This window comes from Passer domesticus, chromosome 4 (assembly GCF_036417665.1).
Source record: "Passer domesticus isolate bPasDom1 chromosome 4, bPasDom1.hap1, whole genome shotgun sequence".
Classification (NCBI taxonomy): Eukaryota; Metazoa; Chordata; class Aves; order Passeriformes; family Passeridae; genus Passer; species Passer domesticus.
Genome location: NC_087477.1, coordinates 13,538,538 through 13,565,319, shown reverse-complemented (window position 1 = coordinate 13,565,319; position 26,782 = coordinate 13,538,538). Strand labels below are relative to the sequence as shown.

Below are 26,782 nucleotides of genomic sequence, written 5' to 3'. Positions count from 1 at the left end.
TCTCCCACCGAGTGATTTACTCTGGTACCAATGTGGCCCTGTGGACTCTGTAATGAATGGGTTTAAAGAGCTGAAAGCAGAACTCTGGGTGATTTTCCTGTTGTGCTCTCCAACAGTTTAAATCGAGGGTGGCTTCACTGTAATTTGTAGTCCTGTGGATCCAAGGCTGGAGTCATGTTAATCCATTTCGGAAGCAGTGGGAGGGGAGCCAGTTCCCAACGCTTTTTGAATCGCTTTTTGGGGAAGGTTCTGAATGTAAATCATGACAAGTCCATGGCTGGAGAAGAAAAATGTGGCTGTCAGACCATAATGCTTTGGAGGAATAAATACCATTTAAAGTTTAGCAAATTTTGTGTTCATGGGTAGCTCTAGTCTTGTAGTGCTCTGTGAGCTCTGTATTTGGGTCTCTTTAATTGGTGTTGCTCGGGCATAGAGCACAAGCAGATATCTCGTATAGTAAACAAAGCAGCAGATTTAAGTTAATGCTAATGTGTTTGCAGGCTGAGCCAAAAGCTTTTCAGGGTTATTATAACGTGCTGGGCATACAGCCCATCGATCTAAGTGTCTGGAGGAGACAAAAGTTATGGATTGACTCATTGTACGAATCAGCTCATCTGAAAGTCAGATTCTGCTATTTGTTGCCATCAGTAATTTAGTCGTATTAAGTACGGCTGAGGACGGGTGGCAGTGTGGCCGGAATATTGAGATGGGATTTCACAGATCCCAGGAGAGCCATTCCCTGCTTTGCCTCCACAGATTTCCTGTGTGACCTGGGGCAAGTCATTAAATGTCTTGGTAGAGTAGGGTTTGTGGTACCTCCTCCTTTTTCACAGGGTTAGATCCATTTGTGAGGGGATCATATAAATCTAAATACAATATCAAGCACCACATCTCAACAATGTGTGCCTCGTACATAACTAGACAATACCTGGATCTGTAAGCCAGCCTGTGCGTGTGCTTCACACTATAATATGCTTACAAGCCTGTGTTTTAATTTTGGCAATAAATCCTGACCATTGATGTGGGGCAGCTATGAGAAAAGCCTTTGTTCATTGTCAATTCCAACCTAGTGTTCTGAGACTGTTTCAGTTGTTAAACGCAACATTGAAGTTCGTTGTGTGCTAACAATGACAAGATAATGCAAGCTCTGAGGAGGACTTAAATATGTAATTCCCATGTGCTAGGGATAATGGCATGGAAGCCTCTCCTCCGGCAACTGCTGCTGATTGTAATCCAAAATTATTTGTGTATTTAAATTTGGAAGATTTTACTCCTCAAAGTGGTTCAGTCCTATTCATTGGGAATGCTCTACCAAGTGTAAAGAGTCTGGGTATCTTCAATTACGTAAACTCTGATGCTTCAAATTAACACATATATACAAAAATTAGGTTTTAAGCTTCACAACCTCAGCCTTTCCTTAGAATAAACCAATAAGATATTGGCGATCTTTGGGACATCTGTTTTCTTTGGAGCCAAATATTTGTGTTCCATGAACAACTTCATCAAGGCCGGTTAACTCCATGTAACAGTTCTTAAACTCTGGTGCAGCAGCTTTAATTGCGTTAGGCATCCTAAATGGGTGGTGATGTACAGCAACTGGTCAGAGGCTGTTAAAGGTATTTTTTCATATTATGTAACAGTTATAAATTAGGATTTTACTATCATAAAAAATGCATACTGGTCATGTAAATATGTTTCTGTTTTTTTAAATTTTTTTTTTATTTTATCCACTGCTTTTCAGCACGTATTCCCACTTAGTCCCAAAGCTCAGCCTTGTTGGCTGTGGGCTGCTGCTGAGGGAAGCCTTCCACTTGGAGTGGGGATTTTGAGCAGGAGGTGGGATGGCTGTGGGTCTGTCTGAGTGCCAGGCCCCCAAAAGGGCAATCCTGGCACAGGGACTGTGCAGTGTCGAGGCTCCCCCAGCTTCCTCAGCAGCACCAGCTCTTTGGTGTCTTCCCCTCATGACAGGCATGAGCTGTGTCCCCCTTCAGACGAGTCTGCTGTTACCATTGTCCAGAATTAGTTTATTTTTTCAGAGGTCCTGTTCGGAAGAGTGTCAGAAATGCCTATTTAGAGCTCCATGTTTTTGCTTGGCTGGTTAAGCTTCCAGCAGAGCACCTGCTCCACCTCCAGACACATCCTTTTGCCTTCCCACCCCCCAGCACCTCTTCTGCATCCCCTCTTCAACCTTTGCAGTGAAAGTGGATGCTGAACTTGTCACTTGACCACCTTCCTGTGCTGTTTCCTTGGCTTTCATCTGGGCCCACGGCTTAAATTCCAAAGACACTCGTATCATTTGCTGCAATTTAGGCTGAGGAAGTATTTTCTCATTAAATGATGGGCCTGAAAATTATTTCCAAATTGCTTCTAAAACTTAATTTCAACTTGTTTTAGAATATCTTCATCTTCCCCCACTGTTTTGTTTTTTCCTGACAGAGGCTTTCATTTTACGTTTTTCCCCAACTTCGTAACAAGGTTTGGAGAGAAGAAGCAAATAAGTTATAAAAATACCAATTTATATTTAAGAAATTTATGCATACACATATACATACATCAGTAATATAGAAAATTTGACTCACCACCTCTTAGCTCACTCTAAAAATTCCTTTTGGGAAGTAAGGGAGGGAGAACTTTTTAAAACAAGCAACATACATCATTATTTTTAAAAAGGGTACTTAATCTAAAATGTTTTCTACAATGTTCCAGAGTCTTGAAAACTGTTTATGAAGATGACTATTCTGAATGTAAAGCCATTTTTCAGTGCAAAGCAAAAGATAATGATCCCTAGGGTTTATTTTGACTTACAGTGCACTGATTCACCATGCACTGTTAACAACAGTTGAACTCTCTTGGGATTTTATTTTGTGGCTCAGCACAGTTTTGAGGTTGTAGCAGTCCTACAGTTGTGTTCCAGTTCCTGAGCTCATAGATGGCAGCATATTTTTTTAGTTGTGTAGAAAAGTAGGTATATTCCCATTTCCTATTTGAAGCTGTGGAGAGAAAGCCTAATGCTGTTTCTTTGTTTTCTCTGGGATTTTAGTACATGCAGATGACTTAAATCAGTTGTGGTTTTACAAATATAATCTACCTAGAGGAAAACTAAAAAATTAGCTGTGAAGGAATTTTACATATTGTACATTGTACATAAAGTGCAGTTATTGGCAGGGTTTTGAGGTTAAACAGGAGGAACCTCTTTATAAGACCTTCAGTTTCTATTTATTTCTTGAACAGAAAGTTGATGACTACTAGAAATAAGTATTTATCAATTTTTAAGAAGATGAATTGATTCAGGGGCTTGTAAGCAGAGAAATCAATGTTATGCTTTGAGCTGAAGCAAACATGTCATTACAGGCTCCTTTTATTTCTCAGCGGTTTTAAATAGTGACGGTGACTTAAAATCTGAATTGTGGGCAGTTAGAGCCCTGAGCAGCAGAGCAGCTGGGCTCATTTCACACCACGCTTTGCTTCGTGGATCTGATGTTCAGAAGGACAAAACCCTGCAGCCTCTTCCCTGCCTCTCTGGAATTCTCCAGCCGTGCTGGATGCTCCACGTGGTTCCTCCCTGTCACCTGTGGGAGTGAAGGGTGTGGGGTGGAACTGCTGAGGCCACGTTGCAGGGACCAGGGTGGGATGAACACCTGGAAAGGAAGGTGGCACTGAGGATGCGTTCCAGGGTGCTCCTTAGATTTCATCAGCGTGCTGCTCTTATTCAGAGTGACAGCAGAAATCTTTATAAATGCAATTAAATCCATGAATCCAAGTTCTTCTGGGTGAGATTTGTTTCAGCGAGGCAGCTTTGCTGGCTCCCTCCTTGCCTCTTCCCTTGCCGTGGGTGCTCACCACTCCCAGGTGTCACACACTCATTGGCTTCCTACAGCTGGCTCATCAGGCTCTTCACTAGATAATATTCAGGAAGATAAAGCATTTGAGGTCTGTCTTTTCTTACATAAAATAGGTTTTGAGCGATTGATTGAAAGGCAATAGGTGGAGTGCGCATATGGATGAAACAAAATTATTATGTATTATAGAAGAAATTATTTGTTTAATTTTGAAAAAGGAGGGTTTTTTTCTGGGAGATGAGCAGTGTTCAGCTGTCAGCATTCCGTAATAATATTGGGTAATTGTGTACAAGCACTTAAAAGGTTTCTATTTCTGATCTCTGAAATGACTCACTAATAGTACAGAGCTGCAGGTACTGGAATTCCTATGACATGGTGTGTGCCACTGCAGGAGATGGCTCCCTTTGTCCCAAGGGATATGAAAACACCCAATCTTTCCCGCTGTGATTTCCATATAGTGCTGTAACTGTGAGGAAGAGTATAATGGGTGATCCCCTCTTACTACCTTCAAGCCTCCTGCTGTCAGCCCAGCACAAAGCATGTTGAGTACGGGGGGCTGAGGGGTGTCCAGCAGAGAAGTGTGTGCCAGCCAGAAACGGCTTTCAGGGCCTTCCTGCTGCTCCTTGCCTCCTTTTCTTATCCCAAGAGAGTGCTCATGGAGTAGCGAGTAAAAATATTTTTGAACCCATTGAATTTCACAGACCTTATCTGTTGTTTTTGGGGTTTTTTACACTGCCAATTAACACAAGGGGTTTTGTTGGCTGTGAAAGTGTTTTTGGAGGATAAAACAGTGAAGAGGTGATGGGCACTTGCAGCCCCTCTGTCTGATGGAAGAGGAAGATGTGCAAAAAAGGATGGTGAATCTTCCTGTGTCAGGTTAGTGACTGCACCAGCCACCTGCTCTAATGCTGGTCACAGCACTCTGCACTAAATGTAGTTGCTTGAAATTTGGCCATTTCCAATAGCTGTCTGGATTTAAAGGGAAGTTTTTGAAATCCAGGATGAAAGGTGAGGAAAAACATCTTAGCCATGATTCTCTTGACCTCCATCTATTTTATGGAGGCAAAACTTGATTATGTCTGTGCATAGTTGCTGTCTAAAGGGTTTTAGTACCTGGCCAGCCCCGTTTGTTGTCCTGTGGCTGGAAGCCATATCTCTCATCTTGCCATCCTATACTTTGAGCCTTGGCTGCTACAGCATCACCAGAAGGAAGGGTGGCTACAAGTTTTTACATGACCCGTATCCATCAGATCAGGTTGGTTTTTCTGTAATCATGTAGTTAGGTAGTTTGACTGGCTGTCTAAAGCCAGAGTATAATTTTGCTTTGCTTTTATTTAAAGGCAAAAATACATTTGGACAGTTTGATTATAAAATCCTATGAAAAAAAAACCTGACTTCAGGAATTACTGAATTGTAAAGCAGGTGTATCATAGGTGACATGAATTGTCTGACTATTTATGGGATGGTCAGCAGAGGGAGGGAAGAGATGGCAAACCTGTTCTGTGAGAATTGTCACGATTTCAAAACTTGGGTTTATTTTAACTTCTTGCTGCTAACTCAGCACTAAGGTTTGTTCTTGGGAGTGTATTTGCTCTTACCCCTTAAGGAGTATAAATACAGTGTCTCTACTTATTTCTTGAGATGGAGAGATAGATTTAGATATATTTGTTGTATAGTAATATAAAAATAAATATTAATATAAAAATTTATGGGAAAACAAACCTTATCAAATGATTCTGGAATCACCTCTCTCTTACTCTAACAGAAGTGCTCATGGCCACTACCCTCATGCAGTGAGCTACTTGTGGGAAATCACAGCATTATTCTGTGTGCAGCCTGTGAGAGGTAGCCAAACATTAGTTTGTATTGTGCATACAGTGAATACTGATAAAAAATTTCCCTTGTATTAAAAAAATGTAATGGTGTTGTGGTGACCTTCCATTTTGAGGAAATGAAGGAGAAAAAAGCTGAATATAATAGGGAATGATGCAGTGGTATCAGTCCATCTTCTGAGATTGTCCCTGCTCTGAGTGACAGGCAGTAATTGATGTGCTCTCGTTGCTTTGTCACCTCAGCTTATCTTCATTCTAATTATTGCCACCTGCCTGCTCTGACTGAGCATTCGGTGTGGGTGTTGGGATGGCTCCTGAAGGCTGTGCAGGCTTCATGTCATGAAATACCCTGCCATGGGTGAGAAGGATATGCAGAATTCTGAGTTACTGTGGAATATCTGAGCTCTGCAGTGTAAGTCAATATATGGATGTGCTGCAAACTATTTAGGGCATAATTATTGAAAATGTGTTTTTGATCATAATACTGTGGTCAGTTTGGCAGAGAATGCTAAAACCAAAGCTTAGAGAACCTGGAAAATATTACAGTTCAGGTCTTCAGGGAAAAGAGCAAAGATCTAATTGAAAGTAATTTAAAAATGTTTCTGCTAAAAATTAGAATTGCTTCTGTAAAACTGAGTCTAGTATTCTGATTGAATTGCTGCCTGGATTTGATCATTGATGCAATTAGTGCCCAATGCAAGCAGTACCAAATAGAAGGTGAGTGTGAAACTGTAACATCTTTTGTTTCTTTGTTTTTGTTAGTTGATTTTAGTTAGGAACCAAAACACTGTAACACAGCATTGGAGTTTACATGTGATGAACAGAATTTGCTTTTGTTAGTTGAATTACTGGCAAATAACAGTAATTTCTTACAATTTCACAGCATCATCTGCTGTTAATTTACATCCTGATATTTCATGTCCATGTTAATTTAATGCTAATGAGCATGTTGGTAATGATGGCTGTGGCACAGCATATTCAAGTGCTTTATTCTAACCACAGTGTTCAGTTTCTGAAAAGAATCATAGTTTTCTGTGCTTAATTCCACCCCTCTATTTGGGTGCTTGTCATTTGCCTTTTTACCCATTTTAATGGGTAAAATATAAGAATATTCTTAAATATAGGCAACTTTTTAGTCTTTCCTGAGAACAAAGAACAGCAAGCTACCAGTGTTCTGCATTAGCTAAAAGACTTTATCTCCTGTTTTCATATTTCTTCAGGCAGAATTAGCATAGGAACCACTGCAGTCTGGAATCCCTCCCACCTGATGCAAAGCTTTTGCTACTGACTGACAAGTTTTTTGAAGGGGCAATATGTTTGCGAGGCATTTTGTAAATTAATACCTTGGTTTCTGTACATGCTGTTACAACTTTAACTTTTTTAAAATGTAACTTCTGTTTTAAAGTGCCTGTTCTCCTGTACACGTGGCTGCTAAAACCATAAATATTTACAAGCTTCTGTGGCAATAGGAAAAGTTGTTTTAAATTAAGTATAAAAACAGGTGGATTTTTTTCAGTGTTCAGGGCTGTTTGTGTGTAAACAAGCAACACTTGACTGCCCTGATTTTTTCAGCATCAGGGAAGGACTTGCACCTGCCTTTCCTTTACTGCCCCAGCTGTTTATGGCCCCAAATTCCTTAAGGCAGTTGGACCCACCACAGTGTTCTTTCTCTGTTGCATCTCCAGCAGCTTTTAAAGGCCTCTCAAAAAACCAAAAAGGCATAAAAATTTGAAATTGAAAGGGAAGACAAGTATTATGCAGAAATGAGGCAGCTGGTTTTAAACAGGTTGTTGGTCCTATGTTTGTAGAGCTTTTGTGGTCTATTTTAGCATCTTAAAATACTCACTTGTGCTGTGAGAATTGTCTTCATTGTGCATCACAGGTAATGTGTTTTCAATTAATTGCTCCCAACTTACTACTCTTAACTGGGAGAATCTTTCCTAGACCAATGAAATATTCAAAATTGCTCAAAAGATCCAGGCATGCAGTTACTTCTCGTGTAAATGGGAGCTGTGTGGGCTCCCTAATCACTTAAGTAGCTTTGAAAAAGCTCGTCCTTGATGTTTTTATTTCTCTGCTGTAGCCAGTGTTTATAGTCTGCTTTGAGCAAGATAAAAAAATTCCTTCTCACTGTTCTGAGAGCTTACCTGAGGGTGTAGCATTGCCTTTTTGAATTAACAGAAATGTTATGAAAATGTTCTCTGTTCTTTAAAATCAGCATGAAATATTAATCTAAACTGTCAATAAATATTTAAAGGTGATGTGAAATTTTTATGCATTTTAAAGAGTAAAATTAATTAAAACATTGTAAGTACTAAAACATGGTAGTGAATAGAAGAGTTGTCTTAACATCTGTTAAATTCAGATCAGGTGCTTGGTTTAATTCAGTGAAAAAAGCAGGAAAACAGGGGGGCTTCTTATTAACCCTTTGATTTCTGTAACCTGGGACTGGGACATTGGTTTAAGATGTGGAAGACCCAGAATTGCCGATCTCCTGGGTTAGAATGGAAACTGGTTTTGGTCATTCTCTCAGGACTCTCTTCCTGAATTAAGGCTTCCTGTTTTGATACCTTGTGTCCTTAGAAGGACACACAAATACTTGTGATCTTTGCATGTATTAAGATATCCTGTATGTTGTGTGCTTTTATTGCCTGCTGGAATCAATCACGTTTTGGGGTTCAGAATGAGGGAGGTGCTCAGGATTTGGGAATGAAACCTCTATAAGATTTCTGAGTATCAGGAGTTATTAAACACAGAACAACTGTTCATTTAAAATTAAAATTAATCTAGTGTTTAAGAAAAGGAATTTAAAGAAAGACATGTCTTATAAGACAGACATACAGTCATTCTTGGGGGTTTTTTAGGTGGAGAAAGATGAAATTTGTTTATTTTGGGGGGGAGTTTGTGCCAATACAGATCAGAAACTAAATTTCTGAAACACTGTGGGAAGCAGCTGTACATCAAAGTCCCAGCTGTTTCCATACTGCTGGGGGAAAAAAAAAAAGTAAAGAGAACTGAAGAATAAATATTGGGAAAATGGGGAATGTGTTTTGTAGGAATATCCTCCATTCTCTTTTTTTTTAAGCTGCTTTGAAATTATGTTTATGGAATTATTATTATGGAATTACTTCCTATATGCAAAGGAGAAATGTGGTTGCAGTTGTGAGTACCTTATTGAGTGTAGTTCTGCTCTCATTGGTTCTCCCACCCCATATCACCTGGAAGGTGTTGAGAGGGGACCCTACTGCATTTTTGGGTATTGATACCAATTTACAGGTACACATCTGGAGGAAATTCAGCTTTCAGCTGCAGTTCTTCTCTCCACTAAGCTGGCCACTATTGTCTTCTAGAAAAAACCACACTTTCAGAAGCTTGAAAATGATTAATAATGTTAGGTCTTCATAAAATTTTATCAAGTTGAAAGAGGCTTACAAATGAGTATTGTTTAGTACTGTGGCAGAAGTGAGGTCTACTGTTCAAATACCAGTTCAGACAACCAAGCTATGAAAACTAATCTCAGGCAAAATGGTTTATGTTAGTATTCTGCATGTTATGTAACAATTTGCAGTGCTAATTTTATTGACTAGTTATTAGTTTTAGGCCTTAATATTCAGATAAACATTAGAGAAACATTGTTTAAATCTTTGTTATTATGTATATTATTATTATTGTCGCAAGGGTAAAAATAAATGGGAAATTTGGCTGGTTTTCAGTCTGAAAGCCTTGAAATAAATCAGTGTTGTGATTATCATCCTTTGGTGAGTATCCTGAATGCATGTTGTGGTTGACAGGCTCTGCTCATTGCTGCAGGAGGCTGCTCAGTGCAAACTGCAGAGCCAGGAGCAGTGGGGCAGGAGGGGCTGCCTGTGCTGACAGCACCATGTTTGCTGAGCAATGCTGAGAGGTTTCACCTGCAGGAGGTTTGCAGTGGCAGCCGGATCACAGCCCCAGGCCTGTGCTGCTGCTCTCCTGACTCACCTGCTGCACAGCTGGGGTCAGAGATGTGCCTCTGCATGGCCTGAAGCACAGCAGGTGTTCGCCTTGGGTGCAAGCAAAGCACGAGAACACAGGCATCTGTTTTCAGCTTTTTTTGGTGTTAGTTTAAAGTTGTCAGTTCTTCAGTGATTTTCTGTCTATCCAAGATACAGTGAATGACAAGGCGTTTCTGAGGCAGTTCTGATATCTCTTAAAATTAAAGTATCTCCAGCTGGAAATCAAGAATAAACATGTAAGAGTTGCTGAGCCTGTTGCATTGTAAATGTGAGAACTGTTTTGGTGGACCAGGGTTCAGAAGCAGGACTGTCTGCAGGTGCAGTGAGACTGCAGACACCTGAATGCTGTATGAAGGCTTTATAACAGATTTTTTAAGTATGTGTTTTCTGCAAGTCACTTTTGAGGAGTTGCTTCAGGTGTTGTGTTCTGCCTTGAAGGTGTGTCGATAAAAATTGTGTGCTAGGCAAGGCAGATATCTACTGAAATGAGTTAAGTCTTTAAAAATCTGTACATTCACCAGCTCCTGTTGCTGCCTTATCTGCTAGCTTAAGGACTAAATAAGTCTAGATTGGTATTGATGCCTGTAGGTTGCAAGTCTTAGCTGACATTTATAGCTACTGTCCTGCTTGCAGCCTCATTTAGGAAGTTGAAGGTTGTCTTCTGAGTGGATCAAAATATCCAGCCCCTCTCCTGACTCAGCAGAACTCGAGGGCCTGCCGCGCTCTCAAAAGGCCCTGTTGTGTCCCAGTGGCTCTCTAATTAGCGGAAAAAAGCAAGTGGGAAATTCCTTTAGCACAGTTGGAGTGATGTTGGAACACTTCATGCAAGGCTGAGCTCCAGTTCATGGATGCACTGCAGGCAGCTCTCCGTATGGGAATGCCAAAGCCAGGCTGTGCCATGCCAGCGAGCCGGCTGTACCCGCACACCCTACAGGAATTCAGGCACCTCTTCCTCTGACCTCTGGCAGCTGCTCGGTCACACCTCGGGCACATTAAAGCTGCCCCTCTGAAATAATGCAAGGGAATATCAAGGCAACATGAGGAGTGTTCACTCTCTTGGTAGCTCAGAGCGTTTTGTTTCCTGCTCTCTGGCGCAGAGGGAAAGCACCAGCATCCTCTTTGCAAGGCTTCATGATGAGACTGCACCAGGGTGGTGTAAATTGGCAAAGCCCCTAAGGTGGGGCTGCTGTTTTTTCACTCACTGCTGGGGGTTGGAAATGCTGCATGCCTCTGAGTTGATTTTTGCATATATGGCTTCATATATGCAGCTTCTGTGTAAATCTTCTGCAAAGGCTTGATCATCCAAAAGGATAGAAAGATTATAAAATATTATCTTGGTGGCTGTGTAAAATGATCAAGACTTTCTTTCTTTTAATGGTTTGTTTTTTGGGGGGTTTTATTTAGTGTGACATTATCTAGGAGAGGTACGTGCTTTGTCATGGTTTCTAAGGAATTTTAATCTCCAAGACTTTTTTTGAGGATTGCCACTGCTGTTTGGGAACAGTCATCTGTTGTCAGTAATTTTTTACAGGTTGATTGATGAATGTGAACAGATATTAAGTGATGCTGACTATTCTGGAAATAGAATTATGTAGGGATAGAGCACAGAAGGCACCACCCTCTGTGTTAGTGACATTTGAAAGAGTTACATGGAGATTCACTTTATGTTGTCAAAATTCTCACAACAGTGCTCTTGGCTGGCTGGAGCATCCTGCTGGTCACTCAAGAACAGTTATTTTTCGGCTGAACTGCACAGAAAACATTCTCTTGGGTTGGTTTTCTTCTCCTCTTGAGCTTGCCCCTTGTGCATCCACAAAGATGCACTGCTGCTCCCCACACAGACTCCCAGAGAGATAAATCCAGCTTTTGTCCTGAAATTCTTTCAGCCTGGCACTGACAACGCCAGTGGCCTCATCTGATTAAATCTACTTCACTGCCATGCAACATGACAAATGCTTTTGGTTCAAGTTGAACGCTGAAGCTTTTGCAAACAGGAAAAACAGTTGTCAGCTGTCACTGTTGTGGGACCAAACACACTCTGTGCTACAACAAGCAGACAAAAAAGCCTCTGAGCCGTACAGCAGATCAAATGGGAAACCCACTCAGGGTACTTCCAGTTCTATTAAGACACGAGTGTGTTTTTATCAAGACTTGTTTAACAACACAGGAGAGAACATCTGTTAGAAATTGGTAATAAGGAAAAAATACTGTGTTTCGCTCTCAAGCAGCCTAGACAAAGCAAAATTACAGGATGCTGTATCATTTGCAAGATGGGATATTTAAAATTTTAATGTTTTGCTTACAAATGTAGCTTTTGACTTAATTTTTTTTGCAAAAAAAAAAATTAAGTATCTTTAGAAGAAAAGCTGTATTGAGGAGCTTTGGAGAAAGCGGTTTGGTGGCTCTGCTTCAGAAATAAAAATATAGAGTGAACTGAGGTTGAAAATGATACTTGGGTGTTTGGCATTGTCCTGGCTACTGAGTTTCTTGTGCTCTCTGAGTTTTCTTCTATCACTTCCCCAGCCCCACTGAAGAAAGAAGTACAGAATGTTTGGGAGAAATTGGGATATTTGAGTGTACGTTTCTAAAATTTTATTCCTTGTTTTCTTTGAATAGATGAAAAAAGAAGTATAATATACTGGCTCTTTGTTTTTCATAAATGTGTAGGAATTTGGAATTTGCTTGGGACTCTTTAGTCTGAAATATTATAGGTCAGCCTCAAAACTATGCCCAATTTATGGTTAATCCCAAACCCGATGGGCATCTTATATTTCATGCAGAAAGCACCGTGCCTAGTGCAGTGCATTCTGACATTTCCTTTTGGAGCTGTTCTTCTCTTAATCACTGAATCAGTTTTTAATTAAATACAACTGAAGTCTGACTGCTAATGCAAACTTCTGTTTTAAAACCAAGTCAAGCAGAAAATGCTTTCTCTGTTTTCCATGACACTCCCGATTCAGGCGTTTCATCTCTGGAAGGTGGAGGGGGAGCAGCCCCGTCTTTGAGTTGTGACCATCAGTCTGCAGTTGGCTTCCAATTCCCATCGGTGCTTCTGCACTAGGGCCCTCACCCTCTACACCTGCCCAGACTGTAAGGGAGCTCTCCTTCATCAGGCTTTCCATGCTGAAAAGGGAAATATTCATCTAAAGGTTGTCAGTGGCTTCATCCGCAAACTGTTGTGTGGAGCCATCCTGAGGGATGTATTTTTATAACACATTAGTGGCTCAGTAACTGGTGAGAGGAATGAAAAGCTTGGGCCTGTCAGCTAAAGGGCACTACAAGTCCTCTTTGGTCCTTAATATAGTAAGGACCAAATGGCTGGCATTCCTTCTCAGCTTTGTGACTTTCCATTCCGTTTATTTTGTGTTACAGCTGTTCAGGAATTGTTAGAACTACTAGTTTTGGGGGAATCATGTAACTGAAATAAAACAGTTGTTTCTGCTATCACCCCCTTTGCTTTGTGAGGTGCCATCCCTCTCTGCTCCCCCAAAATCTCTCATCACAGGGCAGGAAGGAACTTGCAAGTCTAGCAAGGCTCAGTAATGAAGACAAATTTTTTCCCCCGAGCCACATTTACAATCTGCTTTCTTTTAAAAAAATGAGATCAGTAACTTAATTTTAATTAAGTAAAAGACTGTTAGCTAAAGCCTCTTGAACATGTAGCATGAAAAATAGGAAGGACGCCAAGGAGTTATGACTGCTGAGATAATTTCATCTTGCGAGTTGGGGCTCCAGCCGTGTGTCCTTCAGCTTGGTTTCCAACCCATCTATTGACGTCGGAAGCAGCTTGGCACCCGGTGAATGTCACGGCAAGCCGTGCTGTCACCCTGGGCTCAGAGTCCCTTGTGACGCTGGGAGCACGGTCAGCAGAGCTCGCCTGTCCTGAGAGAGACACAGTGACAAGATCTGCTTGGGTCACGGAGCAAGGAAACGCTGAGGCGTCTCAGAAAATGTGTCAGAATTCATAAGTGCTGTAAACTACTTTATCAATAACTGGGAATTGAATTAGCAGTCATTCCTGTTAGGAGTTGTTTGAAATGCTCTCAGTGTGTATATTTATGGAGGACAATTATCTAATTACTGGCCATTAATGAGCATCTGTAGTCTGTACGCCTGCTCAGGGAAGCCAGGGATGTCAGATTGACTGATTGTTCCCTCCCTTCTTTGTGTTCCTTTTCTCTCTTGTTGGATATCACGGTTCCAATTCTGCTCTCTGTATTGTAGGCCAAGACAAACTGTGTTGCACTACCTGTTGCTGAATGCTGTCTGTGTGGGATTTGTGTTCTGAGCTGACAGCCAGCTGCTGCTTCCCCCTCAGCCTGGAAGCCAGCGCGTGGGAGGGATCAGGGCTGCAGCAGGGTAGGAAGGCAGATGCAGTTTTTTGCTACCACACATTTTTACTGCCCCATCTTCTATGACTGGGTAGCTTTGTGGAGATCTTGCTTTGGCTGTATTTCCATTGCTTATTAGTTCTCTCCCTTTCCCTAAAGGATTAAATAGATTGCTTTGCTGCTAACGCCTAGATTGACTTCAGAGGTAGCTTGGATCCAGATATTAGTCTTGCACTTTAGTGCTTTTAAGAAGATTGCTGTAATGGCAGTAAATGAAGCCAAATACAAAGTACTGCATTATGTAGGTAGTGTGTATATGTATAAAAAGGTGTACTAAGTTGCCACTTCACCCTTAGAATGTAACTGGAATTTGCAAGACCGTGAATTTGCTGTTAACATAGAACAGCTGCAAGAGCACAGTGGATTTAAACTGTTCAAAACCTATTAAAATCCCTTTAGTGGTCCTTAGGCTTAGGAGGAAGAGAGAATAAATTACTGTTTTGGCAGAATTGCTAGTCTTACAAATAGCCCTGATGGCTTCAAAGAGTTTGCAGAAGTGGGCTCTGAAATGTTAAAGCTCCAGTTAGACATGAGCAATTTTTGTGAGGATTTTTTAAACTGGTAATCTTGAGATGCACTTTGGGCTTAGAAAGCCTGTCACAGTGAAGGGGTCAGTGCTGTCAGTGCTGTAATGGTTGGGCACACTGGATTGGCACTGTCCCTGCTGGTGTTGCATCTGTGACCGAGCTCTCGCTGCCGTCCAGGGAATGTGCACAAAGGCAGCTTTGTTCCCTTCTCCTTGACCCCAGGGAATCGCTGCATGGCCAGTGTGCCCAGACCATTTGCTGCAGAAGATCAGAAGCTCACTGTGGAGCTCTTGAGGAGGATGCAGGGGCAGCTGGTTTGAAAGTGCCTGAGCACAAAAATACATTAATTTTGTTTAACATTTTAGGCAGTGTATAATGGTCTCAGGATACAAATTGAGATTTATATTAAATGTTTATTTCTCTGCAGCATTTAATATTTTAATTTTTATGTTAGAAATGGTAACCAGGTGTGGATTGGAATCACTGCAAATGGTCTAACAACTAAGCTGCGCTCAATCTGCCTGGCTATGGCTTTGTTTGGAAATATGAAGCTCCTATGCACCTGATGTCAATAAGAAAAGTCCCCCATACGGTTCCACCAAGGACCATCCATTCAGTCTGTGAATAAAATGACTCTGTCTTCTGCTAGGCTATTGTTTTGGCTTTCAGCTTGCTCTGTGTTAATGGCTTTTTGAAGTGACTTTTGAAAAGCAAACCACAGCGTTGCCTTCTTGCATGAGGCGTTGTAAGCAGATGCAAGAACCTGGCATGGAAATAAAAAACAGTTATTTGGTGGATGTGGGATGAGCCAAAGCACTCATCAGGCATCAGTGAAAGACAGTAGAACTTGACCAGCCCCTGCTGACTCTTGGAATGAGCATTGCGAAGGCAAGGCAACTTCTTCATCCAATTTGGGGGACACAGATCCCGAAGGGAGGAGATTTGTCAGCGTTTTGCAGAACAGATGGCTGTATATTGATTTGGATGGAGCTATTTTCATTTCAAGTCCTCTGCAGCAGTAGGCAAAATATGATTTCAGTCTCCTAGCTATATTTATGTCTGTAATTGGTAGTTAATACAATTCTGGTCAGAGTTTGCAGGATCATTTTTTTCGTTAGGCAGACTGGAGACAGCTTCATCCATTAGCGTTAATCCTATTTCACAGGAAGCTCAATGTTTAAATGTTAGACAGATTTGCTCCCTGATTGACAGTAACTATTGCATCTTTGTCCCCCTCTAAAACTGGAGGATAAGCATAGATAAAAGTGGTGGCATGGCACCTGCTACTGGGTGCTTCTGGAAGGAATTGTTTAGAATGCCAAATGAAGTCTGAACAGCTTTTACCTCATGGTTCCTGACTGTACAGCCTGACATGCCTTGCACAAAATGAAGGCTGTTATGTGGCAGAAATGGAATGGGATTCATTATCTGCCGATGAGTCACCTCATTTGAAGTCTGTCTGGTCATTGTTTTCACTGATAAAAGGAAAATGTACACGTCAGTTGAGTGGAAGGCTCTGATCCCATCTAGGTTGGCAAAGGACAGCAGAATAATGGGTGCTCCTGCTGGTTGATCTTAAGGAACACCAAAGGGTGCGGGTCTTCATTTTGACTTTTCTGGTATAAGCCCCAGGCAAATGGCTCAGTGTAACCCTTGCCAAATGGCATAGCACAAAGGTATTTTTCCTCAGAAATAAGCTTGAACTGTAGCACTTCAAGTTTAACATGTACTTGTTGTGGAGGACCCTCCCAACTTTTTAAATTCCAGAGCAGGCACTGAAAAAAAGTGGGTCAAGTTTTGATTATGACTCAGAATTCCCTGTGGAAGGGGTATGTGGGTAATCATGACAAACTCCTGTAAGAAAACTAGCCGTGGGACAGCCTCTGATCATCAGGATCAATTTGTTTTCACTTTGACCTTGAAAATTATGCTTCCCCTTATAAAAAAGGGAGAAAGATGAACCAAACCTGACAGCTAGCATGACTCATCAGATAATTCTAGTCGGATGGCAATTATACCTTGAGTTGTCATTTTAAGGACAAAAATCTATAGTAGCACATGTTAACCCCAGCTTAGTAACTCCTGTAGCTAAAGCATAATGGTGTTATATCTTCTGAAATGGGCTCATATCCTGGAGAGCTCTGAACTGCAGGCTGCCCTTGAAAAAGGCTCAACATGCACATGCATGGGGATTGAGGAGCAAAATGTGCTGCTTTGAGAGAGGAAGGTAATAAGAGATCTGCCAGGTTGGAAAAAAAAGGGTTCATTCAGAGGCATCACAGAGTAGGTTGACAGGAGGTGGAAGCAGCAGAACTTGTGCAGGAGATGTATGAATTTGGCAGGGATTTAAAATTCAGTTTAAAATAAAGTTAGTTGCATGCAGGCAGAGAGAATGTTGAGCCTGTACACTCTGTTCAGTGTGAGCACATTATGGGAATAAGTGATATTTCCATCTGAAATTTGTCAGAAAGCTTGGGAAAGCTTAATGCTGGAAAATAAGGAGTTTAAAGAAATTCAGATGAGTTCTTTACTGAATTTGAAAGGTATTTGGTTTTTAAGGGTTTCACCTACGTTTTTTATAATTTTCAACTTGCGTTGGTTAAGAAAACATCTAAAAACTGGCATATGGCAAAAGTGGTGGTATGGATGAAATGTGAAATGGTTTTCTTCTTTCTTAGGATATAATTTTGGTAGTTGAGGACCATTTATAGGATGTTTTGTAAACTGTTAAAATTATCTGGAGTATAGGAAGGCAATAATGATAAATGCAGTTCAGTCTCAGAAGAGTGCTGGATGGTGTGTGGGTGGGAGAAACAGGAGCTGAGGTTCACTTGAGACTGGCAGATCCTGGCACGTGTGCTTGTAGCCTGGCCTCCTGCGTGGGTTAGGGGGTGAGGATGGGGTGAGATTAGCTCAAGGAGCCTGCAGGGTCCTGCTGCCAGGCTGAGCCAGTGGTTTTTGCAGTTCTGAGCTCACCTGCCTGTTTTTTCAGGTTTGGAAAGGTTTTACAGAAAAGAGATGCAGTGTATAATGGTGTAAAGCCCATGTTTCTGTGGGAGTGAATGGCGAGCCTGCTGTGCACATGCTGCCCTTGCTGTTCCCAAATGCAAGATGCATTTCTGTAATGATTTGGGGTATAGCGCTGTCCTGTGCTCCATTTGCCCAAAATATATCTTTCCAGTAGCTGCTAAGAAGTTGCACAAATGTCTGTACTAAAGACCACATTTGGGTTCTTTTACTTTGACCATTTTATATTTCCATTACTGTGACTGCAATTATTAATTTTTCCAGAGTAAATAGGCAGAATATGAAAATCAAGTTATTGAGGGCATCAAGTAGCTTTTATTTTGAAATCATGTACGATGGAGGAAAAAAGAAAAAATAAGAAAAAAGATCTTAAATTCAATTACTGAATGCTCAGCAGAGGCAAAGTGGGAACATGTCATCTAAACTAATAAAACAACTAAAACCTATTATCCTAATTATAAGTTAAAACCACTGAAGGTTTACTGGGGAGCAGTGGAGAGTATTCATGACTCATGATACATCTGAGAACATGGAAAATTAATGTATTTTTCCTGTTTTTTTTTTTAGGTAAGTAACCGAAGGGGACATGAAGAATTGACATTTAAATGGCCAGCATGTTGCAAAAGGTATTTCAATTTAGATTCAATAAGAAATGTGCAAATAATTAGAGTACATATTTTGAGTGTTTTCCTCCTTTTATTTTTCTTTTGCTCTATTGAGAATGTCTTGGCAGAGAAATTAATGAACCTGGGTCCAGCTAATTGGCTGAAATTATTTTACTTGCTATAAAAGTAGTAATAATAATATGATGGTGATGATGAATGAAATATTTAAGTGTCATTCTCGAAATCTCTTCTTGCACTTGTGATCACTGGATAGTCTGCTTTACATGCTGATTATAAAGTGATAGAAGCATTTCTAAGGCACGGTACCACTAAGTAACTCAGAGGAAGCTAGACCCAGATTTGGTCCTTAAACAGCTCCTTCCTTGGCAGAGAGATGGATATGGAGGTATGTGAGGCCTTTTCTTGCACTGGGAAATAATGTCTGTAAATATGCTGTGAACAAAAAGCTTCAGCTTCTGCTGGTGACAAACACACAGAAGCATCAAAAAAACTCCAGCTATATTTCATTTGCAGTGGCTCTCCTAGAGATGGTTTTTTTTTCACATCACTGATAATCGATTATAATTCTGTGCAGTGTTTGTTGTCATGTTGCTGTCTGTGAAATCCCTCAGGAGGGTGTGGGTTGATGGGAGAGCCATGGTTACAGAGAGCAATTGCTGTTAATTCCAATTAGGGACGGTAATGCAAAGCTGTATGGAAGAATCCTCACCAAGGCTGGCTCAAGGAAGAGGATTCTGGCTTGCAAAAATGTCACTGTTTCCTAATTATTTCCATTACAGTGAAAATTATACTTAATCTTTTTGACAAAAGGGTGCAAAGAGGAAGACAGAGCTATTGATTAGGAAATGTCTGGGGACAAAGGCAAGTTCTGATTTTAGTGAGGCAGAAGGGAGATTTATCCCTGAATTTCCTACTTCTGAAAAGATTATGGAGTCTAATGGATTGTTATCTGTTCTCCTTCCATAAATTTTGAGTTAAAAAGCCCAGACTACATTGGACACAAAAATTAAGTATTCTCTGACAAGATTTTTGGCTGAAAAATTCTGGTTTTGCCTTTTATAGACTTTCCACTATTGGCTGCATGCAGCTACTTTATCTTTCTCTACTGTTTTTCCTGATTTTCCTTTGTCTGTTCTGGGATTTTGTTGACAAAGAAATGTTATGGAAAAACAAGGCTCACCTGAAGCTGAGTTAGTGACCTGAGTTTGGGAAAATTTTGCTTTAAGAACAAATCTGTCCAGCTGAAACTTTGATTGCACTTAATTATTCAGATTTGAATTTTAAATAAGAAGTATTTTGAAAGATGGAGTATCAATTTGTTGCAGCCAAAAAGGAAAATAAATGAATTTTTCTTTGCTGAGGCTTGCTGCAGTTCTACTGTCTCACAGGTTTTTGTAAGCAGAAGCACAGACGTATCAATGTGTACAAGTTCTGCTTTTTATCAGTAAATATGTGTCTTTGTGAGAACTAAAAGGTCTTTTCTGTTCCCCAGAGAGTTCCACAGCATAATTTTAGCCTTTGAAAAGAGAAAGTTCTTGGCTAACATTAAAACAAAATGCTGCTGCTTGTGGCCATTTGAGAAATTTTTTTTTTAAATTTAAGGAGCCAGACATTTTAAAAAAACCCTTCAGTTATGAAGGGGACGCAAAACTTGCAGAAATTTGGGAGTGAAGGAGGAACCCACAGTGCAGTACAGTCGTTTTCTGCACATGGCGTTCTGAGCACCAAGAACCCCTGGTTGCTTGGAACTGATAAAAATTTATATGAAATCAGCAGGAACTACTTGTGCACTAGTTTTATATGGCAAGCAACAGTATTAGATCTGGTGCAAGGCTCACTGAATGTCTCATGTATTTGCTAAGTGTAAAATGAATTCAACTTTGATCCTGGATGCATTTATGTCCCGTGGCCTACACTCGGATACATTGTGGGGAAACAGATATAATGGTATCAAAAGATGAAATTAGAGTGATTTGTTTCAGGCAATTTAGTTTATTACATTTGACATCTTATCAGGTCTCTGAAACATAACTAGGAGCTTTCTCTTGTAAACATGTCGTGTCCTGTCTGTCTTAATGACCATCACTAGTTGCTGTAGTAATGTACCTTCTATCAGAAGCCAGCAGAGACTGCTGCTGAGGAATACAAAATTCCTTTATTTTTAAAAATGGGAATAATAATATCATGCCTGTGTAAGTTTTCAGAGGTCATCTCAATAAACCAGGCATTGCTCTGTGAGCTACATCATCACCATCTCGAGCAGTATTGATTCTTGAAGTATAGATTCATTTTTTTTGTTTCTCTGTGTTTAGTTGGTACATTACATTTGTGTCTGTTGAGCCACATGTGTGAGTGTGAGCTGTCAATAAAGGACTTTACCATCTCGGTGTCATGTTGTCAGTTAATTCAGATAAATGCCAAACAACATGCTAGGGCCAGGGATTCACAAAGGTAGGTCAAAATCCTCTGAGCTTTCAGGTTCTCTAGGAATTGTGCCTTGACTTTAACATCCCCAGTTTCTAGCCTGCATGATCATGGAGGTACCAGTGGAAACATGGACCGTGTCCATATGGATTTCTCAAGAGGTAGGTGCTCTCTTTTTCTCCAATATACCAAGGAGCTGGTAATCAAAACCTCTGTGTGTGTATATCTGTTTTTATATCCCAGATGAAAACGTGTTTACTTGACTTTGGTGGGTAGCAAGGTGGCCAGTGCTGTGCTATGCAGCAGGAAAATGCTTCCATGTCTTTTATTCTTCAAGCTTTTGATGAAAGACATTAATGCATTTTTGGCACCTGGCCTCCCCAGCTTTCCATGGGGCTGGGCAGCAGGACAGGCGTCATCCATTCTTTGCTTTTTTGTCTCTGCCTTGTCTGTAGAGAGCCACATTTCTTTTCAGTGGTGATCCTGAACTGGCGCAATTGCACAGCCCTTGATAAAATGCTGAGAGAAGCAGTAATTTTTCCTTGGAAAACTGAGGTGGCTGGGTGCGGGGGGATTTAACATCCAGCTTCACCAGAGAACTCACTGGGACTCTCTTAATATCATTCCTGTGTCTTTTTAGTACTGGAGAACCTAAAAATTCCATGAATAGTAACTGACTGCCAAGATCAGATAGATCTGCTGACTGGGAGATAGTTTTGTGTCTTATGATTTAGATTGTGTGTTTGCTGTGTCTCTTTGGTTTTTGAAACATCTGACAAAGGCAGTGGCTTGCCAATATACAACTCCTATAGATGCCAGTAAGCATCTAAAAGGTGATTTTATTTTCGTAATCACTGGTATTCATCAGGTAATGGTGACATGTAGGTAAAGAAGTTGTCCCAGGAAAACAAACTTGTTTTTCCAGACCTTGAATAGTTGATCTGCTTGCCAAATATTTTTGAGCCTGAGTTGTTGTTTAAGCCAAGCTGAATGTGAGTTACTGTTTGATTGTGTCCCACTCTCTGGTAGTGGCATTTTTCTTTAGGTAACATCTTCGTCATAGTAATGAAAAAGGCTGTAAGTAGAGGACATGTGTGCTTGTATTAAGATTTTTTTTTTCCAGTGAGCAATGGAAATTTTAGAGCTGTTAGAAGGCTCTTATGTCTGCACCTTCGTAATATTATCCTGCTTTAAAAAATGGATGCAACACTTGAGGATTTTTTTTTTGGTATACATTAAAAGTGAAACTGCATCTTTGACATAAGTGTCAGAAATGCTTGTATGTGCAAACATATTAAGTTCTTTCTAGATATATAATCACTTAAAGTTGTGGCTCTTGTCTGCCTGTTGGTATTTCCTAAGGAACAGATATCTACATCTGGAAAAAAAAGCAGGATTGCATGTCACATTAACTGGTGTTTATGCTGGCAGCCTAAGGGGACATGAAAATTTAAATGGGCATAATGAATGAATTACCCTTTGACTTTAGACTGTTCCTTCAAAACAAGAGTGGAATGGTGTGTGGTACGTTCGCACTGCTTTTTGCCTCTGTGTATTGCTTTGTAAGGGGCTCATTTTCTCCATGATGAATTTCATCCGTCATGATCTCCCCTGTACTACAAAGAACAAGGAAAAGCTTTATTTTTATGGTAACCAAAATGAGCACAGAGAAGTCAGGGTTATTTTCTTTTTGTCTTCTTGAGGTCTGTGAGTACAAAATGGGAGAAATTCCAGAGTGACTATGAAGACTTGAAAGTATTTCAGGTTTGCTATTGATTTTCACATGGAATGAGTTCAGATGCTGGGACAATTAGCAGCTGAGCTGAATCCAGCTGAGGACAGCCTCTGCTTCAGCAGAAATTGCAGCTAATGGGCCGTGAAGGCAGGCAGGGCAATTGCAGTGTCCAGCAGCAGTCTGCAGCTAGGTTGCCACCAGGAGGAGCGGGAGGCGCTGGCCAAGGGCTGAATGCTCCATGCTGCACAGCATTGTGCAGCCATGCTCGAAAACTGCTCCCACTTCAGTGCCTACCAAGGAAATGAGTGTGGAACGCAGCTCTTGCTTGGAGCAGTCACGGTTTGAGAAGCAGATTGTATGTGGCTCTTTGGTGGCTTGTTCTCTTCTGATTTAGATTTTTTCTCTGGAGATAAATATAGAAGGAAGAAGCCACTTTAAATAGGCTAAAATCTCCCAAGGTGATTTTGCTTTGCTTAAAAAATAGCCCAGAGTCTAAATCCTGAGGAAGTGTCTCACATGGTCCTGAGCTTTTCCACAGCTTATTTTCCAGATAAAACGTGAAACCTGACACGTGAAGCATTGACTGCAAAGAGCAACAGGTTGGCTGCCAAATTTTTGTAGTCTATATTATCTTTTCTGCCAAAATCTTATTTATTTTCTTTTACCACAAGCATGGCAGACAAAAGGACATTGTTTCTCCAGTGAGAGAATGGGTAGTTTTTGTCAGCCAGACGAATTTCTTACATTCTGTTATAAACATTTGTTGAGAAAACACTTCATTCTGATGCAGATTTTGCAGTTTCTTTTTTGTGCCAGAAATGAAAATGTAGGCCTGGCCACTCTGCAGAGCTGCTTTTAAAGATACTGTCCTGGTTTTAATGTTTCAGACAATCTCAGATAAGATGTAAATCCAGAATATTGCTGCTTTTGCTTTTCTTCATCTGTGTTCCAGTGCTATTTCTGGCATAGGTAGAGGTTGAAGATGGGCCAAGGTACACATCCTTGCCAGGGTTTCAAACAGCACTGAAGATTTGGGAGTGTTGAATGTCATCTTTTTGAGCGTGTGCCTACTTCTAAGTGTGTTTGTGTAGGGCAGAATTTTCACTCTTAAGTCTTTAAGTGCCTCTTAAAAATGTGCATCTAATCTTGTGGCAGTCTGAGTGTTTCATGCATGCTCTGCTCTCTCTGAAGATTAGTTTCATTGGCTCTATTTCAGGAGTCAATTGGAAATCCACTGGAAGTGAGATTTGTGTTGAATACAAGTGTTAATGGTAGAAAGTTTTCCACAGACACCATTGAGGGCAAATGAGGTCAGTCTCATCACTCTTTTTGCTGTAATGGATAGGCCTGGGTTTTTTTCCTTCCTAAAGTATCAGTGGCATGTAGTTAATACATCTGTTCTCATAAATCATTTGCTTCCTTAGGCTATTCTACAATGGCATGAAATAATCATTAAAAATGATAATACCTCAAATTTTTTGTCTATTAAATGTGAACAAGATGGGGTCCCAAAATCTTCCCTCCACATACACCTTAAGTTAGGAATGCAAAGCTTTTAATGATCTGTCCAGCTAAGACTTCTGTGTCAGAATTCTCTGGGAAGGAGGAAAAGGGCTGGTGTGTATTGTATACATTTAAAAAACACTCTAACCCTGCTCTGTAGTTTTCACAGCCACCCATGTCTGTAACATCTCTAGTGAGAAGGCTGCAGAGGTGGGAACCCAAAGGTAGAGGAAGTGATTTTGATTTCCTTTCTGTGCTTGAGCCTTTCAGCTAAAGAAGCTGGTGAAAGCTGGGCTGCTTTTCTGCCTGCTCTTGTTTTGATCAGGCTGTAGCATCACAGCAGTTTGTCTCATGAATTTGTAGCCATGAGAACAAATTAGGATCTGCTGTAATGGTAATTATGTTAACTAAAATGGTCATAAAATGATAGGGAGGAAGCTGCATGTATCAAAGCTGTGCAATCAGTATTCTCCCCAAACACTTCTAATGGAAAGAAAATACCAGAGTGTATGCGCGTGTGTATAAGTATATATGCATGTGAGTGGGTGTAGAGTGTGTAAGTGTATGTTAAATAAAACAAAGTCCATATTCATGATTTTAGATTAGCAGACGTTAATGAACTTAAAAATTGTCTGAGGGGAGTCAGCTGATGTAGCTGAGTTAAAAACTCAAGGCTGTTGGATAAAACCCTGCCAGGGTAGGCAGTAGACACTTTCTGCTACATTTAGCTTTTTTTCCTTAGATATGAACAGCCATATTTTAGATGGGAATTTGGTACAGACTCTAGAGTCTGTTTGCAGTTTGTTGTAGAAGAGATTTTTAAGCAAATGCAAATAGTGGGTTGAAATTAAAACTGCTAAGCAGGGCCTTTGGAATGCTGTGAAGCTGAGGTTGGTGGTTATGGAGTTGCAGAGAGCCTCCAGCTGCACCTTCTGACTGCAGGAATTGCTTGGGGGTGAACATGAGGCAGTGGAAGGGGCTGGTGGGATCCACATTTAATAACTGTTCATGGAAAGCAGTTCATGGTTTATGGACTGATCCACTAGTCTTCCAAAAGTTAAAATGGAGTAGCAGCTGGAAAACCTGAATTTTGGTTAAGAATTTGGAAAACACTGACGCAAAAGAGTGATGTAGGATCCTCTATAATTAATGTTGAAGGTTGGACACATGTTCTAAAATGTATCAGAAAGAGAACAGAGACTTCCCAAAGAAGGCCTGTGCTGTCCAGCAGAACGTAGGGGGTGTTTGCAGTGGAGGGGGAAGAGGAAAGGATCCTCCTGTTAAGAAAAAGGTTGACAAGGTTTGTTTATATCCCCCTCTCAGGAAGGTTAGCTGGGAGCTGCCACTCACTCCACATCTTCTCATAACTCTACACCAGTTTTTCTGGCTGAAGATTGAGCTCCATGGTGGCCAAAAAATTATGTAACACTTCATTCTCAATCCTCTTTCTGTTTGGTTAAATGCTGTTTTAAAGATTACTTTGGTGATAGTATTGAAACCATAAATATGCCATTAATTAGTGACCTGTTGCCTGCTTTGTTCCTCAGAGGGTCTGTTTCTTAGTGTTTTCTCTTGAACAATATCCACAGCCTGGTTCTTGGGGAAGAACAGCAACAGGGCGAGCATATCTGATACTTCCCCTAAATAATCTCCTGGCCTCCAGCTGTTTTTGGCTCAGGATTTCCTGAGCTGGATATTGTCTCTGTGATTTAATAACCCTCAGTGGTTTTTTTCTTTCACAAACTTGTCCCTCCTTGAGCTGAGGTAACCCCTTCCCCCAGGGAAATTCCTGCCACCACCTCTGTTCCGGCCGCTGGGCTGGGACACACAAAATCTGCTCTCCTAGAATATAGGATGTGTTCTTAGGTTCAGGGAGAGGAGATACAAGGCTTAAAGAGTAAAGTAACTCTTTAATATTACAGATTATGAATAGTTATTGCTACAGTTGAAATATTATTTTGAATACAGGCATATGGTCAAGAACAAACCCGAAATATTTTAAGAAGAGAATACCATGTACCGAAGACAGGAATCCTTATCCAAATGACGAGGCATTTGTGTCTTGGCAGTGCTTTACTGTTTGTCTTGTCAGTCCTCTTGCTCTCCTAAGTATGGCTTTATTTATAAAATATTAGTTTTCCAAAGGAAGCCATCAGGAAATGAATAACTGTAATCACAGCTGGGTTTAAAAAGGGAGGATAAAATAGGAAGCTCCATCCATTTTGTGTGCTGAGTGATGCAGGACTTTTGTGAAAAAGCTACTATTGATCTTATAACACAAGAAATTAATGTACTTGATTTTTTTTTTTGTTTCTGTCTTTCATTTCAAATATTGCTAATGATTCTTTTTCTATTTTTTTGTACTATCCTGATTTTAAAGTAACTTTGTTAAAGTATAGAAACCAAGAAAATTAATCAAAAATGGGGGATTTGGCCTTATTCCATGAAGTCAGTTCCCTTTGGGTCGGTCCTTGGTGAGGCAGGGCTGCTCAGCGGAATATCCCACCTTATTTCCCTCCTCTCAGTATACCAGGAGCACCAGGACACATCTGGGCTTTCAGATACTGTAACGTTCAATGTAAGCTGTGGTTATTGAGGCCTGTGACTTGTTCAGTTTTGGATGAATTCTCTTGGGCGTAGCACAAAACCTGTTTGTCCCTGGTATGGCAGCCAGATTTTCAAGGCTGTGCTCCAAAGCATGAATATTCTACAGGTTTTCAGTGAGAGGGTGGTGGGAATTTTCTTAAAATAAGCTGTTCTGCACATGCAGTTTTTTTATAGGCCTAGACTGTCAGCCTGAGATGGATGCCAAGCACTGGGAGGGTTTAAATTTGGTATGATAAGAAGCATCATGCCTGATACTGCAAATCACTGGGCAGTCTGCAA

At 40.7% G+C, this 26,782-nt stretch overlaps 1 protein-coding gene across 4 annotated transcripts in view; it reads left to right on the top strand.

Annotated features, from left to right (window-relative positions):
- Nucleotides 1-26,782, top strand: part of ANK2 (ankyrin 2) — a 277,110-nt gene that overhangs the window by 23,212 nt on the left and 227,116 nt on the right. Inside the window, exons 1-2 of one of the 4 annotated variants that reach the window (XM_064416073.1) lie at nucleotides 6,066-6,083; nucleotides 18,176-18,234. The exons of 2 other annotated variants lie outside the window; for them this stretch is intronic. In XM_064416073.1, the coding sequence (XP_064272143.1) occupies nucleotides 18,214-18,234 (21 nt within the window). In that variant the 5' untranslated portion in view covers nucleotides 6,066-6,083; nucleotides 18,176-18,213. Of the gene's footprint in view, nucleotides 1-6,065; nucleotides 6,084-18,175; nucleotides 18,235-26,782 lie in introns of those variants that run through there. One more of the 4 variants, XM_064416072.1, reaches the window with a different exon arrangement.